The following is a 14472-nucleotide window of genomic DNA, read 5'->3' as shown; positions in this document are numbered from 1 at the left end:
TGGGGCGGGCCGGGTAGGAGCAGGTTATTGTCCTATTCGACTCCGTCCCACCTCACAATAATTTGCATAGAATCTGTTCCACTCTTATTCGTGAATAATAAAAAGTTGAATCCTAACTCGTTCCTGCAGATATCTGCTTTGTCTCTATAGTTATTAAAATTCAAAATTAAAATAAAATTTTAAAATTTATATAACTATCATCATATACATAACATAAATTAAGATACAAATTTAAATGTGATATAATATTATTAATTATTTTACATATATTATATATATTATATATTAAAATTTTATATATTATATATACACCGGAGACAGGTAGGAACATGTATTACTTAAACCCAACTTAATTTCGCTCCGCTCAAGATTTTGCCCCGCTGAAAATGTGCTCCGATCCGCACCGTAACAACTAACAAATAATTATCCACTTCAAACGGATAGAAACAGAATAGATACCCGTAGGTTCGAGTAATATTGTCACCTCTACTGTAGAAATACTTGTAGATTGCAGGTTCGAGTAGTATTGTCACCTTTCCAATAAAAAATAAAGGATTTGTGTAAACATAAAATAGGCATAGCTAGCTAGTGAAAACGACTAGCTAGTATCAAATAAAAGATTCATAAAGATGCAAATTAAAAAAGAGGATATATAAAAACATAAAGAAAAGTTTTGTCCAAGGTTCTCTTGAAATAATGTATGAGTTCCGGAGAGGAGAGAAAAGAAAGGGAAACACAATATAATTAAGAAGCCGTTGTAATAGTGCAACTTATCAAGCCACCATCAATATACTGCTAGTTTACCAAACCAGCCCCCCACTAGCTACTTTTAATCTCAAATGAAAATGCTTCTAAAATGTCACAGCCGTCAAACTTCTAATTTATTACAAATTTATAAACCTTCTATCAACAATATCATCAAACTCGTCAAAATATATGGTATTTTTAGTTCTTTATTCAGAAGTAGTTTTAAATCCAAGAATGGTTTAACTTTAAACATTTTTTCTTATATAAAAAATATTATATTCTTTGTTAATTAAATAAATTTTAATTCTTTATTTATTATATTTTTGTTGAAAGATTTCAATAACTAAACTATTATGTTCTTCAATAATTTTATATCAATAATTTATATTTAGAATTTAGAATTTAGAATTTAGAATGCGTTGTATTCTTGACTTTTTCTAAAAAATAATGATATTCATTATTATAAATTAAAATAATATTCAAAATTTATAAATTTTGTCAAATCAGATCAAATTAATCGAATATGTGTTAATAGGATTATTTAGTCATTTAGATAGTGATGGTTAAGCATAAGTAGATTGCTTTCATAATCAGAATTTTTTTTTGGGTAATATTACGTGTACACTAAAATTAGTCACCAAAGTCAGTCATCAGTATAAAATCTATATTGAAATATAAATACATATTGAAAATAAATTAAACCACATATGTATTTATACATAAATACATTGATAGTTGGTTTTAGTGGCTGATTTTGGTATACAAATAGCATTTTTCATTTTTTAAGAAGTGAAGGTGAAAACTTAAGTGCAATCAACTTCACGTAAAATTGATAGTTGAAAATCGTTAAATAATTTAATTAATTTGACTAAATTTTTATTTATCGATTTTCACTCATCAACTTTACGTGCAGTTGAGTTTCCACCTTTTGTTATTTTGTTTTCAAAGTTTGAAATTTGATTTGGGCCAATCATGAGGTAGAGATAGATGTTGATGACTATTTTGAGTTGTGCCAAAAGCCAAAAATACAGCACCTAATAGATGGAGTAGCTGCTTATATATTCCCCTGCATCCACAAGCTATGGGCTTATATATCTGCATCTACGATTTGTTGGTACCTACCAAGGCAATCTTCCTGTTCATCAATTAATACACCTTAGATCTTAGTTACCAACTTACCATACTGTGTACACCATTTTTTAGACTAAAACTCAGGTGTAGTCGACTTCACGTGAAGTTGATAGTTGAGAGTCGTTAGATAAAAATTTAATCAAATCAGTCAAATCATCTAACGGCTCTCAACTATCAACTTCACGTGAAGTCGACTGTACTGGAGTTTCCACTTTGCTTAATTATATGACTATTCAAATAGTAATAGTTAAAGTATAATGATAATAATTGGTGTAACAATTTTTAATTGGATAATAATATCAATTTTTTTTTTCCTAATATAACAAGAAGTGTCTATTAAGGTTTACTTGTATTATTCATTTTATTATACCGTAAATAAAAAGGTTACTCTATTAGAAATTTTATAATTTAATACCATATTCATGACTGAATGACTATATGCACCAAACACTCTTAATACTTGTACAAAAATATAATTATTACTAATTAGTTATATATTTAAATTATTTTTTAACTAAAAAAGTAAAAGAATTCATGTATGATTATTAAAAAAATACTGATAAATATACATAGTAGTAGAATAGCTACAAATTAAACATATTAGTATTAATAGTATGTTAAATTAACAAATAAGTTCTATATAATTGTGAGGATAATTAAAGTCAACAGCTTGAATTAAGATTAATCATATTTTAGATGTGTATTAAATATTAATACAATGAGATTAACTTACTCTAGAGATAATAACTCAAAGTTACTGTTTTTCAATTTAACATCTATAATTATATGTATATAATATCTATATTTATATATTTATTATATCTAATATTATCTAATTATTTTAATAAGAATTAAAAAATATAAAATAAAATAATTTAAGCTACTTTAAACTGATGATTTTCTATTATTTTTTAATTTTTTACTTAATTTATTTTTATTTTGTGATTAATAATTGAGCTCACATCATAAAACAACCTAATTAATAGTTATTTCTTCATGTTTTATTTGAATTTAGAGCGTTATGTTCAATAATTCCCCCTCCTCTCATAAATATACCCTAGGAATAACTTGTTTTCTCAATATTTTCGTAATAAAGAAAAAATACAAAAAAAAATTATATAAAACTCAATATAAACTAGTAAGCGTTCAATATATTAGTATAACTAATTAATGACGTAATATGCGTGTTTTATTTATTTATTTATTTATTTATTTATGGTTGTCAAAGTCATATCCCAACTTGAATACCGATAATAGGAGTTTCGTGTTATTGATTTGACATGCGTGTGTATATAAGTCACAAAATGAAAAGAAATGTTAAAATTTCACAGTTTATTAGCTTTTTGAGAAAAGAAATTAAAGAAAGGTTCCTTATTATGCTTTAGTTTCCGTGGTTAAGAATAACCTAGTAACGATCTCATATACATTGATGATTATATTCAAGGTCACATGGGGTTGTCTCGTTAATTAGTTGAATTTCCAAAATTGTGATGTTTAATACTATCCATTTACTCAATTTTCCTCTCATGAGTTTCATCTTCAACTACAATTTGAGGTGACCGTAATCATTAATAAGAACTTGTTATTATCATCTTATGCGCCGTAATTTAATAAATCCCTTGAACACTACCAACCAAGACCAATCACTCTAAGCCTAGACTATACCTTAGATTGACCTAAAAAAGCAAATAAAGTATTAGCAAGAAAAAACACACCAAGGCGATAAATAATAAGAAAATTTGACCACATAGATAGACATGATATATGTACTTTTAAGTTAAGTAATAAGTGGAATAATGTGTAACAAAATTTCTTGCTATAGAAGGACCTGTCAACGCTATGCTTAACATGTATTGCTAAGGTAGGCATGGATACTTGACATGTCCTACACATACCTTAATGAGTGATAAGCCACAATCCATGAATAGAACAAATTGTACCCACTCGACAATTTCCTCATTGCTCCGTCCAATCAATCTTAATTTACATACCTTACCAATTCGACATGCATGCATGGTAAATGTAAGTAATCCTTCTTATTTCACATGGTAATTTTTGTTTTACCCAAAACTCTATCCATTCAAAGTAAAGCTCTTACAACAAGTCAATATCATATGTTTGGTTTTATGACTTTATAGAACTTGGTTATAATTTTATGGTCAAATCATCATCACTTGTCTTTTGTCCACTCTCTAGTTCTGGATATGAAAACTATTTTGGACTCAGACAATTTCACTACTCATTCTTATAAAATCAATATGTATTATTTGTGTGGTGATGACTTGAGTTTAGAAATTCTCATTTTGACTTCAACTCTTAGTTTTTGGTCCAATAATTGTTTCAAGTATTTAGCTAAGACCAAGTTATATATATAGTATTAGACTTTGCTTCATAAGTTCTTATACTCTCTTTTTTTCTAGAAAAAAAAAAATAATCATGAAAAAAGGAATAATTAATAATTGTTATAATAAATAAATGGATGCATGTCACATGGCACTCGCTAGTAGCCTTCAATTTTGGGTCACCACTTAATAGTTAATAACAGTTACATTATTTATATTTATAAATAAATAAATATGGTGTCAATGATAGAAGGAAGTCCCCACAGTGATGGAATCCCACACAAACAAAATGCTAACAGTTAAAAAGAAATATGAAATAGGCACTGTGATCATGATTGATGGACATAGCTAAACAATACCATTTGACTGTTTAGTTATTTATCAATTTCATGGGTTAATTGTTGTACAAAAAATATATATTATAGTAAGAAAGGACCACTATTACTGATTAATTAATTTGATTAACCTGTATTGTTTAATGCCTATTGTCACTATGTAAGAAAAGCTAGTACAATTAAGGAAAAAATGCTATTTGCTTGAATGCCTAAGATGGAAAATTTATTAGAAAATTAAATGCCTAAGATGAATAACTCTAGTTGATGATCTACTCTTCCAATTGTCAATGGCAGTTGAGTTAAATTAAAACTACAGAGGTCCCTCTAAAATGATGTTACTGTGAAAAATTACTTGAACCTAAATAATCAGTTAGCCAAAATTTGTGTTAGATTATTAATTAATGAATCTTAATTTCAAGTTTTATAAGTGATGTAATTGAATTAAAATAAAGAGAGAAAATTCTATTGTCAAATATTTTATATAATTTGAATATAATTATCTCCAACAAAATAATATAGATTTTTTTTAAAACAAAAAAGAATTGGTTCCTATTTTCTGAATTTTTGCAAGTAAATTTATTGTCCTTTTCATTCCATTAATATGGTTTTCTGAGCATTCTCTCTCTCCTATGGCTAAACACACATGTCCTTCTTTGAAGAGTATTTAGAATCTTAATTTAAATTTTAAATTTTTTTAATACTATAATTTTAAATTAATTAATCGATTTTATAAAATTTTTATTAGATATAGCAATTTTATTATTTAAAGAATTTTGTCAGATAGACAATGACTTTTGTAAATAATGTGAACAATGAGTTTTAGAATTGACTTAATAAAATAAAAAAAACACTCTATCCCAAATTACCTCCTAAACTCTAACATTAAGATAACAATATGTATATCTAGTGAATTGAATACACAGTCATTGTTAACTGTGCATGAGTAAATCGAATAAAAAACATAACCATCAAATTAAGAATTAACATAATCAACCATTCGCATACCTATTAAATTGAACATCCGACATATTCATTGTTTACATTATTTAATATTTTCATTATTTACTTATACTTTTCCTTATTTAAAATCTCAATTTAAATCTTAAATTTTTTTATATCACAATTTTAAATTAGTTAATCAATTTTACAAAATTTATATTAGCTACAGAAATTTTATTATTTAAATTTTGCTACAATTTTATATTTTATATATCTAATTTATTATTTTGATTTCAAATAAAAATTCAATTTTGTTCTATGTTGTGTTTTTCTGTCACTTGTATTTTATTTTTTTTAAATGCCCCAAAAAAAAGAAAAAAAGGTTGCTAATGAGGCATAACTTAAATAATCTTCTAGATATATCCCTTTTTTTTCTTTGAATCTGATTTCATCTGAAACACATGGCACTAGAGAGGGGAAAAAAATAAATAAATAAAATATATTAGAGATGGCATATATATGAGTATGTTTATGATATAGAGTTTTTGATGCATAATCATAAACCATGATGGATGAAAGGTGGTTTTATCACTTTATAAATACCCATCTCTTCATCCATGTCACTTTGTTTCTGAAATTATATATATAAAGCTATCTCCTTCCTCTTCTTCTTCTAAGAACAAACAAGCCAAGAAAGATCAAAGCCAAAAGAAAATCAAGGGCAAGAGCTCAGAACCTCTGTTGTGTCTTAATTTGTATATTCTCCCCCTTATTATTATTATTTTTATTTATTTTTCTAATCACCCAGGTTAGTTAGCAAAATACTGAAACATCATTTGAAATTCCCATTTTTAATGCTTCAACTCTTTTGGACTTAATTAAACTTTTTTCTTCTTTTTCCTTTTGCTTTCACTTCAAGCCCTCAGATTTGGCAAAACAAGCTTTGACATAGAGTGCATACTATGCTATAATATTAGAAGCAAATGAAACTATTTTAGAAGCTAACAATATAAATGTTGTGAACTAAGTTGAAAAAGTATGCTGTAATGAGATAAGATAGATTCCCCAAAAGTTTCAGTATTTCATTGTCTTTTTCTTTTCAGATTTTTCCCTAACACAAACACCATCTGGAAGCTGATCAAGACCAGAATTTTTCTTCATATTGTTGAGAAGATTTTTGTGATTTTTCAGGGTAGGTATAGGTGAAATAAAGAAGATGGCTTTTCCAGGAGCAAATGAATCCATGTCAGGAGCAAGTTCACCACAGAGAAAGATGGGAAGGGGTAAGATTGAGATCAAGAGGATTGAGAACACTACAAATCGCCAAGTAACCTTTTGCAAGCGCAGAAATGGTCTTCTCAAGAAAGCTTATGAGTTATCTGTGCTTTGTGATGCTGAGGTTGCTCTTATAGTTTTCTCCAGCCGTGGTCGTCTTTATGAATATGCTAATAACAGGTAGAGATTAATTTTTTTTGTGACATTTTTTCTTCCAAAGTTTCTTTTTTTTTTTTTTTGTTCAGCTAAAAATTATGATTCTGGGGTTCTTAGATTTTTGCTCCTGCAAATAGATCTTGTGAAGGATTTGATTTTGGAGAACAAGAAAAATCACAATCATATTTTTTTTTTGTGATTCAGTTCTAGAGATATAAGAGGTTTTCTTTTTCCTCTTTGTATCTCTGTTGTTCTGCAAACAAGAAGTTCCACTTGTCTTTCTTTACTTCTGATTTTGACTTTTTCCTTTCTATATGAGCCTTTTTTTTTTTAATTTATGTTTATATATTTTGTTTCTGCTTATGATAATTTTTCTTAGCTCTTGGTTTGTTAGATACATAGATCTGGTGCAATAGATAGAAATAGAAGCCAATTGGGGTTGTTGTAAGGATTTTCAGGCCTGTGAGATCAGCCACTTCCAACACCCCCCTAACTCCCTCTTCCATTCTTGTTCATTTTTTTCTGTTTCCTTTTTTCCTCTTTCTTTCTTTCCCCTTCCATTATTATTATTCTACTCTACTCTCTCTTTAATTTTTCTCTCTCTTTCTTTCTTTCTTTCTTTCTTTCTTTCTTTCTCTTACACATATCTATAAGGCTATGGAGCTATGAAGAAGGCCTAAGAAGGAAAACAAAACAAAAACAAAAACAAAAAAGAAGAAAAGGAAAAGGTGTCATGCTTCAATAAGCCCAAACCCTTCTTTCTCTTTGACACTTCCTTAATAACACGTCAGTTAGATATCAAGAAAAAGTATAGTACAGTTCTCAATTTTTATTTTTTTGTCAATATGTCAAATTGAAATAAATAAACAACAATTTAAAAATTAATTTTGTTTTAGGAAAATAAGAAAGGAAAGGAAAGGAAAGTAAAGGATCTTTAGGGTTTGTAAAAGCCCAAAGCTAGGTTTTATGTTAGACTCTGCAGAAATCTTCTCTTTTGAAGCCCACTTCTGCTGAATCAGCTCAGAAACATTAAAACCCAGATAAAGATTTTCCAATCCAAATACTTGAGCTGAGTTTTCCCCAAATCTTACTTGCACCCACGTGCCAGATCTCATGTTAGGTCAAATATAACCCTAGTGTAAAGATTAGGGTTTTATTAGCAATTGAGTGATTTGGGTAATCATGCTTAAGAAATCGAAGTAAAAAAATGAACTTTTTCTGTTGTTTTGAGGCAATGGGGAAGTTGGGAACTAGACAATAGTCAAAAGGGCGTGAAAGTTGAAAGTGTTTTGGGGTCGATTTTGGGAAATTGGGGCGGGGTGGGTAGTGATCCTGGTTAGGGTTCAAAGGACTAGTCCATAGGATTTGTCTCGGTTGAAAGAATCTTTGGTCACGTCACACACATGATTTTTCAGTTCTTGACTTCTGACAAAAGAGTTTTATGTCATGATTCCCATACTTGGTTGATTTTCACTCTTCCATCTGAACCCTAAAATTTTATCTGCTATAGTGCAAACAGGCCCAAATTTCTTTTCTTTCCCCTTTGTTTATTTCCCAGTAAAAATTCTTTTATATTAGCTTGAGAAGAGAAAAAAGACAGCGAAGAGATTGATAAGCCAATAAGAGTAGCTTATCATAATTTCACACACTGTTGGGTATCCCAGACTGGGTTTTGCATTTTCTCAAGATCTTTGCATTGATATATTGGTGAAAGTTATGGACTCATCCATCAGAAGTGAATACTGAATCCAATAAAATAAGATAAAGAAAAGAAAGTTAAAGGCTTTCCTAGGGAAGAGATTGAAATGAGTGAGTAGTGAGTGTGATGATTTTTGTAGCAGAGACAACGTACGACAATTGAAGTAGCCAATGAGGGAAGAGTTCTGAGTAATTACTAATTTGGCTTCTTCCATGCAAAATGGACGGCTGAGATCTTCTCACTCAATAAAATAATGTTATTGAATGGGGGTTGGTAACCTCCTAGTTATTGCTACTTAGGATTTTGGAAGAGTGGTGTGAGTCTTATGTTGTTGGGTTCACCGAGGTGGATATATGGATGGGGTTGAGGGTATTAACCGTTGAGCAAATGGTTTTGCCTCCAAGTGGCAGAGGAATTAGCCCTAGAAATGGTTGAACCAATCATAAAGTGGCAACCTGTGCCAGCGTGGCTCGAGGAAATTAAGGTATCTGAAGAACATGGTCAAACAAATTCTTACTATTTTATTTTAATAATAATTTATTTTGCATCACATCCAATCGGATGACTGACTAATGAGATCATTTGATGTTGCTTTTTAAAGAAGTTGCGTTTAAGGTTCAGTTTACTGAGGCAGCTGCATGATTTGACCACCAATTAAATGTTCAATTTCATCTTTCAATTTCATAACTATGATTCAATTCAACCCCAACTGCATGCACTTTACTGTGTTTTCTGTTAGAAAAAGTATAGGATACCAACATATTATCCGCCAACTTCTGCCAACTCTTATTTATATTTGTATTTCTTGAAAGTGTGTTCGTAGATGTGTCTAATAATTAATATATTTTAAATACATATATAAAAAGACACATCTAGAAAATATATCTATAAAGAAACTTCTATTAAACACAGTTATAAAAAGACATTTTTATTAGACACATCCACAAACACACTTCTATGAAACACAATTATAAATAAGAGTTGGTAGAAGTTGGCAGATATGCTATTGGTAACGTAGCGAAACCGTTTCTATTAACCCCTCTATGTCCTAAATAACAAGGTTACATATATGTTGGATTTGCCATTTTTTTTCCTTTAGTTTTTCCCCCTCAAAGTAGTCCCTTTTTTCCTATATATTCAAAAATTAATATTTTTAGATACATTTTTGTTTTAAATGCATTATTATTTTTAATAAAATTAAAAAATAAAAGAGACAATTAATTTATTTATGTTTATATAATGTCTAACCTAGTGATTGATTTTTTGTAGGTACTTAACATTTTTATGATTTTTTATATTAGTTCTAATAGAATTTTATTAATATTAAATAAAAAGTTAATATGTTTGATATCGATGAGAAAAAAAATGTTTACTATATTCTTATTTTATACTTAAAAAGGTATTTGAAATTAAAATTTGACAAAAAAATTTAGAAATTCTTCTATTTTTTACTTTTTTTAATTGCCATATTTTAAATGAGAGATTGTGGAAGATGCTAGCTTCATTCATAATTAACAATTAAAGATAAAAATGACACCCCCTCCAAAATAAATAAATATGAGCTAGGAAAACTTAATTACCATATTTTAAACTGTTTTAAATGCATTATTTTAATTACCATATTTTAATAACACACTTTTCAAATAAACTAAATGAGCTAGGGAAACTTCAATCTCAAGATTTTCAACATAATTAACATGTAACACAGACTCATTCTCAAAGTATATGTAATTACTCCTCAGTAATATGGAATAGACTCAATTCAGGGTCTCAACTACAAGGAGTTGATGTGACTTTTGAGTTGTATACATAATGCTATAGCAAAGTTTTTAAGTATATTAGTATTCTGTTGTTTAAGTGATTTATAACTGTTAATTATATATATTATATATATTATATATAATTAACAGTTATATATATTATATATAACTGTTAATCTTAATTATATATATTATATATATTTTTTATAATTAAAATCAATAGTTAAAAATTATTAAAATACTAGTATATCGATACATTTTAAAAAAAATTTAATATTATATTTTTATGGAACTGACTTTGAATGCTTCCCTGCATTGTTTTCAGGCTCATATTTCAATGCTTGTTAATTATACTTAGCTTCACAAGTTTAAGGAAAATGAAAAAGTTTTTTTTTTCTGGTTTAGTATTCATTTCTGGGCAATATGCTCTTCTTTGCGTATGAAATGTTGCAACATTCTAGAGGTGACATGCATGCTGACCTCACCATGGCATTAAATCTGATTTGAAACCTCCAATTTGGTTTATTATATACTCCTCCTAGAGTTTTGAACCACTCCTTCTCCCCTTTTTCTAATTAGATCCTTACTTGGTTGTTAGACTAAAAGCAATAGCTTGAATAACCATATAAAAAATAATTTGAAAATTTTAATGGAGAGATAAGAAGATGAGAGTTTTGCAATGTATAATTCATCTTATCCAATATCCATATGCCCTAACCTATATAATTCACCAATTGTTTCATCTTTGAAATCAGTTATGATAGATATGAATTGAAGAAAATTTAGTTCTTTACCTCTATGTTTGTGCACTATTTGATTTTTTTTTTTTTTGATAAACTTCAGTTGATTTGATTAATGATCACTCGGAACCCACATATATTAAGCATATACCATTCCCATATATGCCTTATTAGTTGTGCTGATTACTCAAAATAAAAGCTGATTGATTTGCCATTTCTGACGATTATGATTTGATTTGTGAGGCTTATACAGCTGAAAGTCACTAATAATTAAGAGGATAAAGTATACTTTTTATTTTTAATATTTATAATTGTTTTTAAAAAATATTTTTAATATTTAATTAGATTTAATTTAATTTAAATTTTTTATTTATTTAATTTTATTCTTAATATTTTTTATATGTGTAAAATTTATTTTTAGATATTTTTTAATTTTATTTCTAATATTTTAGATGGAATAAATATTTAGAGATAATTTTGATATAAATAAAAAATATTAAAAACTAACTTGAATCAAATCAAATATTAAAAGTATTTTTAAAAAAATCATAAACATTGGAAACAAAAACCATTTTTTATTCTAATTAATATTTTTAAAATGTTATTAGAAAAATATAGCTTGAGGTCCAATCTATCCCAATATTTTCATTCTTCCAAAACCCTATATTTAAGTACTATATATGTCATTGAAATTAGGCTTTCATTTTTGTCCACTATGAAATGGTGATGATTTTGGGACTCACATAAAGCTTGTATCAGAACAAACTTATCATGGTATATATTTCAAGAAATGTTATGATCTCAACAGTTAAGCAATTGAAGAATTTATATTAACATACATATATAATGAAATGCATGTTCTTGTGCTTTAGTTAGTGTTTTGGCTTTTCAGTTACAAGTGTTTACAATAACACTCTCAAAAGAAAAATAGTAAATACATACCTAGTTGTAGAATTCCTTATATGATTTGAGTAATTAATTCTCATATATTTGATTTGATTAGTAGGATGCAGATAATGTGTAAGTCATGCCCTTCTTATTAGTTGATAATTATTTATTAGATTTTAGAATGCTGATATTCAAGAATGTACATCAATTAATCAAATAATACTATTATAAATTGCAGTGTCAAAGCAACTATTGATAGGTATAAAAAAGCATGTTCAGATTCATCTGGTGCTAGATCTGCTTTCGAGATTAATGCTCAGGTATATGTATAGAACATATTATTTTATATATATTCAATGATAACCATAATTATCATTATATTAATTAAATTACATTATATTTTGCAGTATTACCAGCAAGAAGCAGAAAAACTGCGTGCCCAAATTAGTAACCTGCAGAATAACAACAGGTAATTAATTAAGTTGAACTGTTTTGTGGTACAAGAGAGTTTGAAGGGATTAAAATTTCAAGGCATTTAGTTGTTTGGAATCTGTATTGTTCAATTTGAGCATCCATACCCATATATATATTATGAAAAGAAAATTGAATTGAATTGAATTGTAGGCAAATTCTAGGTGAGTCATTGAGCAGTATGAATGTGAGGGACCTCAAAAACCTGGAGAATAAATTAGAGAAAGGAATCAGCAAGATTCGTTCCAAAAAGGTATTATAATGTTTTTAATAAATTGAATATGGTCTTAATTTTTTCATTGTTAATTATGTTGCTAATAACCTTTATTTACATACAACAGAACGAGCTGCTGTTTGCTGAAATTGAATACATGCAAAAGAGGGTAAATTTCTCCTTTTGTTCTTCAGTTGAAAGTGGCTTTTGACTAAACATTTTCTTTTTAGAAACTAGAGGGTTAGTTTTGGAATGAAGACACATAGATTGAAGAACTTTTGAATTATATTTATCCACATAATTAAAGATGACATTCACTTGAATCCTCTAACTTAATGTTAACTGGTGCAGGAGATAGACTTGCACAACAACAACCAGCTTCTTCGAGCTAAGGTTTCTTTTTCTATCTCTATATATCATGTGTCTTTGATTAATTTCATCTAATTATATATGGTGTTGATGTTGGTAGATAGCAGAAAGTGAGAGGAACAACATGAGTGTGTTGCCAACTGCTGGACCCACAAACTATGAATCAATGCATCAATCTCATGAACAACATCAGCATCAGCATCAGCATCAGCAGCAGCAATTTGATTCTCGTGGCTACTTTCAAGTCACTGGTTTACAACCCAATAGTCAGTATGCACGCCAAGACCAAATGTCCCTTCAATTAGTCTAAGAGTAAGTACTAGTAACATTCATTCATTCATTAATTATATGGAATCAACTAATTAATAACTAATCTAACTAACTATATATTCTTCTTTGTTTGTGCAGTTGATGTCATTGTGATTGTGATTGTCACCCTAGCTACCTAATTATTACCAACTGGCTAGTACGTAATATAAGCAGCAAAATATATGAGGATGCATTGCATGGGATTTAACCATTAATTAATATATATATGTAGTTGCCATCTTAGGCTTTCATCACTCATAAGACTACCCTGTATCTATATATTCTCAACTGCTTCATCTCTATTATGTTTATATTAATTAGTATGTGTACTAAGATTATCAACAAGACACTACTTTAATTTCTTGACATATATATGCATATTTATTTGCCAAATAAATAGGATTAGATCTAAGAGATGAGTTTAATTTATATGTATATTACAAGTTGAATTACTGAGGGAGGTTATTTATTACAGCCCCAGATAAGAGAGAGAACAGAAGAAAAATAAGTTTTAGTAGCGATGACTTGGTTGACAATCATTCTCTAAGAATCCTAAAGTAATTAACTAAACTTGAACAATCAATTATGTAGCTTCATATATACTATAACAGAAAGATAGTCATTGATTGGTTGCAACGTAACAAATGAATATTAATTATTATGATCATATTATTATTAGAGAAAGTTTTAGGAGCTAGCAATTTCATTAAAATATATAATTTAATTTTTTTAAATTTTATCAACATATAATACAGTATACAGGACTAAATATAGGACTAAATATATAACTAAGGATAATATATCAAAGTGTTTATATTTAAACTAAATTTGTCAATTTCTTTTTATTTTTCAATCATTATAAATTTATAATTATAGACTTATTTAAAATTTAACTGTTCGGTTGCTCGGGTCCAAAATGGATCTAGTCTAATAGATGTTGAGGATTGGTGGGTTATTGGATGCTTGGCCTGGACGAGTTCCAAGGTGAGACGGACAAGGTTCTTTGGAGCTGGCGAAGCGTGATCGAGGGGGGAGGGGGGAGGGGGGAGGAGGAGCCACCTACAAGAACTCCAACGTTCAAGTTAGTGTCCATATAA

General features: G+C 28.4%; 1 protein-coding gene across 2 annotated transcripts; it reads left to right on the top strand.

Moving 5' to 3' along the window:
• The first annotated feature begins 6041 nt into the window (after positions 1–6041).
• Positions 6042–13741, top strand: LOC112714390 (floral homeotic protein AGAMOUS). 2 transcript variants are annotated; one of them, XM_072205632.1, is made up of 9 exons: positions 6042–6249; positions 6686–6949; positions 12251–12332; positions 12420–12481; positions 12637–12736; positions 12825–12866; positions 13049–13090; positions 13167–13378; positions 13475–13741. In XM_072205632.1, exons 2-8 carry the CDS (start codon positions 6711–6713, stop codon positions 13374–13376), a joined length of 777 nt encoding a protein of 258 aa, XP_072061733.1. In that variant the 5' UTR covers positions 6042–6249; positions 6686–6710; the 3' UTR covers positions 13377–13378; positions 13475–13741. The 2 variants fall into 2 exon arrangements, with proteins under 2 accessions (XP_072061733.1, XP_072061734.1); XM_072205633.1 differs by having other exon boundaries at positions 6076–6215.
• The last annotated feature ends 731 nt before the right edge of the window (positions 13742–14472 follow it).

The sequence above is a fragment of the Arachis hypogaea genome, chromosome 10, assembly GCF_003086295.3.
Source record: "Arachis hypogaea cultivar Tifrunner chromosome 10, arahy.Tifrunner.gnm2.J5K5, whole genome shotgun sequence".
NCBI lineage: Eukaryota > Viridiplantae > Streptophyta > Magnoliopsida > Fabales > Fabaceae > Arachis > Arachis hypogaea.
Note: the sequence above shows the minus strand (reverse complement) of the source record. Positions and strands in the feature narration are given on the sequence as shown.